The sequence below is a fragment of the Penaeus chinensis genome, chromosome 19 (genome assembly GCF_019202785.1).
Source record: "Penaeus chinensis breed Huanghai No. 1 chromosome 19, ASM1920278v2, whole genome shotgun sequence".
Classification (NCBI taxonomy): domain Eukaryota; kingdom Metazoa; phylum Arthropoda; class Malacostraca; order Decapoda; family Penaeidae; genus Penaeus; species Penaeus chinensis.
The window spans coordinates 25,456,802-25,461,779 of record NC_061837.1 but is presented as its reverse complement, the minus strand read 5'-3'; the positions used below and the strand labels follow the sequence as shown (position 1 = coordinate 25,461,779).

At 41.1% G+C, this 4,978-nt stretch overlaps 1 protein-coding gene across 10 annotated transcripts in view; it reads left to right on the top strand.

Moving 5' to 3' along the window:
• The window catches only part of LOC125035212 (ATP-dependent RNA helicase DDX3X-like), a 48,208-nt gene extending 44,204 nt beyond the window's left edge, over nucleotides 1–4,004 (top strand). For all 10 annotated transcript variants that reach the window (XM_047627465.1, XM_047627464.1, XM_047627463.1 and 7 more), the window contains one exon: nucleotides 762–4,004. In XM_047627465.1, coding sequence (XP_047483421.1) covers nucleotides 762–874 — 113 coding nt within the window. In that variant the 3' untranslated portion in view covers nucleotides 875–4,004. The remainder of the gene's footprint in view (nucleotides 1–761) is intronic.
• Nucleotides 4,005–4,978: the final 974 nt, after the last annotated feature.

Below are 4,978 nucleotides of genomic sequence, written 5' to 3'. Positions count from 1 at the left end.
GTGCAGTGTCAAGACTCCGTGCCTCCATTTTGCAATGTTAATGTCTCTTTCTGTTCCCTGCCTCCCCCATTTCCCTATATTTGTCAATTGTTACGTTTTATCCACATGGTAATAAACTGTTCTCCTTGCACAGACACCATGTCTATCTAAGTAGTCCATAACTTGACTTTTTTCTATTTTTTTCTTTTTCGGATTATTCAGTTTTCTGTAATACAACCTGTGCCATCAGTCATGGTGGGGTAGGAATAGGATTCTGAACATGGAAATAGTGTCCTCCCTGGAGCTGGTGCTCTTCCAGTCATGGCGCAAGGATGGTACATTTCACACTTATTTACTGATGGAAATAATGCAGGAGCCCCTCTCTGTATGCCCACTGAGTCTAATCAGCCTTCAAGAGCTTTGTGTACTCAGTGAGTCATTCCCATCCCTCCAGCCTTCAGCTGAAATTCTTATGAAGACATGTTTGGCCCTCAGCCAAATTTTCCCATGATGTGTGATGGTCACGTCACCTGGATCCAAGACATAAAGGAAATTAAGAAATAGTGCTCTTTGTAAATGCATATTATTCTCACAGTTGTTCCTCAGAAAAACTGTCCAGTCCAGTAAAGGAACACAACTAATCCTTTAACTTCATAGCCTATTGCAAAGTTGTGTCATTACTACTCATTATGATGATGTAACAGTAACATACTTTTTAAATAACATAAAATAGTAGAGTGTAGAACAGCCTCTAATTTTATTTTACGTTTCTCTTCCAACAGCTGCTCCACACTTCAATCATTATGGAGGGTACGGAGGTTTCAGTGGAAGCCAAGGCTACAATAGCTACAACACCTCTGGCGCTTCAGGGACAGACTGGTGGGGGGGTAACTGAGCCCTGGCAGCAGGATCTGTGGCACCTTGCCACCTTGTGCAACACTTGTTACACCTGGGACTGTACCATTAGTGGAAGTGCAGTGTTTGCTTTTTCTTTAGTTTAGACAGGGTAGTGTAAACCCTCATTAGTATATAAGGTATTTCTGCCACAGCAGGAAGTGTTTGTTAATTAGCAGTTTACCTATACTGACATGTGTAAGAGGTCAGTCTTAAAGAATGGAACATGCTTGAAACTGGATATTATCATTATTTGAAAGACACTCCCAGAATTGTGTATTGCTTTATATTGTAACCCGTACTTGTACCCAGTAACAAGTGACCACAAAGTGGCATAGAAAGTTTCAGCAGCAGTCAAACTTTTTAAGTGTTGTTAATGCCCATAACCTGCTGTCTTAAAGGAAATGTGAACCACTTATGATGCGGGGTTCTCTTTTTAAGCTTGAAGTTTCGGTATGTCACAGGCTTGGAACTTTTCTCTGAATACTTGACCTTAGACTTGACTGAGCAAATATCTTGATGTTTTTTGTCAGGAAGTCTGCATCATACCAAATAATACTGACTTTATTTAGAGGAGAACATGTATGTTTCTAATGCTTTTTTGTGTGGTTATTAGCAATCAAGAGGGGGGGCTAAATAGTAAAATGTAGCCCCATCTCAACCTTTAGCATGGAGCTTAAACTTCCATGTTCCACTGTGTAGCACTGAGGACTTTGTAGACCCTTTTTTTCAAGTTACATGTGATACAGAGATGATGCAGAAACTGAGGTCATTTGTGAATAATGTTTTATCCCTATGATGCCCCACATTGCCAGGATTGGGCTGCTGTTAACTTTTGTGTCTAATATGTAATGTAGCAGTTGTGTTGCTGGGTGAGATGTAGTGAATACAGCCTCAGCAAAATCATTAAACATTGGAAAATCACTGAACCGCCCAGGCAACGGCAACATGCACTCTGTTGCGTTCATTAAGGTATTATAATTGTAGACTTCTGTAGCATGGCTTTTGGGAAGTTTAATTGATGATTTGATATTTTGCCGTCCCTTTTGATTGTTGTGTTGAATGAGCCTCTGGAGCAGCTGTGATTGCAGTTATTTCAAATTTACTTACTTGTTGCTCAGAAGGAACACTTAACTTTATAACTTGTCTGGATTACATTTGGACTTATTCCAAATGAGTTATGTTTTTAAAGACTTAAGGGATTGATTCCTAAAGAGGCTCTGCATGGAGATGTGTCTTTGTCTCTCCTTCTGGATTTTGAAGACCCACCAGTTTTTTACTTTAGTTCGGTTGGACTCGGGTGCTGGATACAGCATCCTCTACACAGTAGCGGCCAGAGCCGCAACACGTGGCCGCAGCATCACTCAAGCCTGGTCTCCTGAAGGCAGTGGCTAGCATTGTTGCAGTAATGATCCATCCCTGAGTCATACAAATCACCTGACTAATCTCAGGGCATAGGCTTACCCAGTGTTCGACAAATGTGTTCCTGTCTGGTAATGTAACAAACTGGGCAGGGAGGCATCGCTGATAAGCAGCAGCGATGCATTTGATGCATCTTATATAGAATCGCTGTGGCACATTGCAGCCTTCTTAGATATTAAGTCAAACTAATGTAAATTATGGGAAGGCCGTGTGTGCCTGGACTCACTTTGGCGAACACTGCCATTATTACTGTGATATTGTTTGATAGCCCGTGATGAGGCGGGCAGTAGGGTGCGGGGCCAGGTTTGGGTTGTGGCAGAGAGCGCCCCCGGCAGAGGGCTGCCAGCTCTTCCCTGGCAAGCACTAGCAGGGTTGCAGCAAGTACTGGTAACAGTCAGAGGTACAGCCCACATTCCACTTTTATCATGATCCTCCACAAAATGGTTATATAGTTATATTTCTTGTAATCTCAGTCATAGCCTGAGTATTGCCAAAGATATGTTAGTTTGTATGTTCATGTACAAATGTTGTCTTTATTTAGTGATCCATATTTGTTATTATAGATGCTGACATAAGCAGACATGCTTATGCTCACCTCAGACTAACTCTAGTCGGTGATGGCGCGCTGTTCCTCATTGTAAACAGGCAGGAGTGTGTGTGTGTGTGTACGGAAGAATTTGGCTCCTGGTTCCCAGTGAACAAAACCGATTGCCCATAGATCTGAATGTTTGGGCATTTCTCATGTTGATATATCTCATCAGCTCCTTGTATCACGGTGCTAGAATTTAATATATTGTCCAGGAGCTTTGATCAGGTACAAAGTTGGTAGCACAATGATCTGTCAAGAAGATATTTACTGTGTTCACAAATAATTTGGTGTTTTAATATAAGCACTGCTCCTGCTCCCAAGTATGGGAAGCTGCATTGTTAGCTAGGGTATTTAAACTATAAATTGTGCAAAATTTTAACTACTCATGGTACAATGATTTATAAATGTACAGATTGTGCATTTTATGTAACTGCTTGTGTGGGATTCTAGCCAAACAAAGACTGTAGGAGTTTTCAGATTGTATAAAGTAGAAATCAATGTACCAACTTAAATTGATCCTGGGGCACGGGATGTGCTTCCTAATCAGCTAAGTGACACTTAAAGCATGTGGAGATACCGGTAACCTACACATGAGGTTGCCAGGAACCTCCTGCTACTGCTGCCAACTATACCATGATGTTCAATGGTTTGAAAGGTAGTAAATAGTGGCAGTTATTAGTATTATAATATGCTGTACCTCAGCTGAAGTATGTTGTGGTGAAGTTGTTGACAGTGGCAAGAGGTACCAGGGATCAACTTTCCACCAAGGAAGAGCAATGTCATCTTCCGGGCCCTGCGAGAGCTTGATTAGCTCTTCCGGGAGGTCAGGAAGGGGTCCTCAACATTTCCCATGGAAAGAAAGTGTACCTAATATTGGGGAAATATACGGGGGGGTCTCTGCGCCAAATATTGTGTAGATAAAATGTACTGTCTTTTTATACAAGATTGCAAGCTATTTTTTATTTCTCTCATTTCTAGAGATTTAAGGAGAGATCTCACATTGATAGGGATGGCAAATTGAAAGTCTACTACTATTATATTCACTCTGGCATTTAGAACATTTATGAACTAGAGATGTACTCAAGCTTTCTTAAAGTCAAATAAAAACAGTAAAATATTATTTCCTAGTTTTAGTTTCCTTGAAATATTTTATTCAAACTGTAATTTTCCTTGCAGCTCCTTCTGGAATTCAGTTTTGGTTTGGATCCAATAGAATGTAATATTAGGTGTCTTGAATACCAATTTTTCAGAAAGTTGAACTTCTACTTCTATTACTTCTTCCTCTTTTACAATTCATTAGTGCTGGTATTAGAAATCTCTGCGTCATAGTAGTGATTTCTGGCAACCATCCTGCCGTTGGGAGTAGGAGTCTGCTACATGTAGCAGAACTTCCAGCTCGACATGTTCTAGTGTTTTGCCATGCGTATAGCTGCACCCAGCAGATCAAGCTGTTTGTTATGACAGTTATACATGTGGCCCAGCAGTAACGTGTTAATCATGTCACTCTTTGATGAGGACTAGTTCTGAAAGTAGGAACTAATACATCCAGCACATTGGAGAGCAGGCAGTGGAAACTTCAATCAAACTTAAAAATCATGTGAGTACCACAGCTTATGGCATAATGTACAAGTAAAAATTTATAAGAGTAACAGCTCTCAGCCAGTATTCACAACAGGAGCCCCCAGCGCCATGCTAAACCAGGTATTGGGGTTTGCACAGTCAGCTGCTTAACCTCTTGGTGATGGGTGTAGAAAACTAAAAAAAAAAAACTCCACACTGGTGAACCACGGCAACGTGCTGACTTTGAGCGCGTGAGTTCGGTACATCAAGCTGAATCACTGCCTTGGAGTGATTTGGCGCGCTGCCACAGCGGACAGCCGCACGCCACATTTTGAGCAGTTTGTTTTCACACCTATAGGCGTGACCTGTCGGGAAGGAGTTAAGGGAAATCTTAGAATAGTAGAAAACCTAAGATTGGGGTAATCTCAAAGCTCTTCACTACAGCTTAAACAATTTTGTAGACAATCTAAAAAGATGTATTCAGCCTACTGTTGCAATAATTTTCAATCGGTACCAAGACTAAGGTGCTGTGTA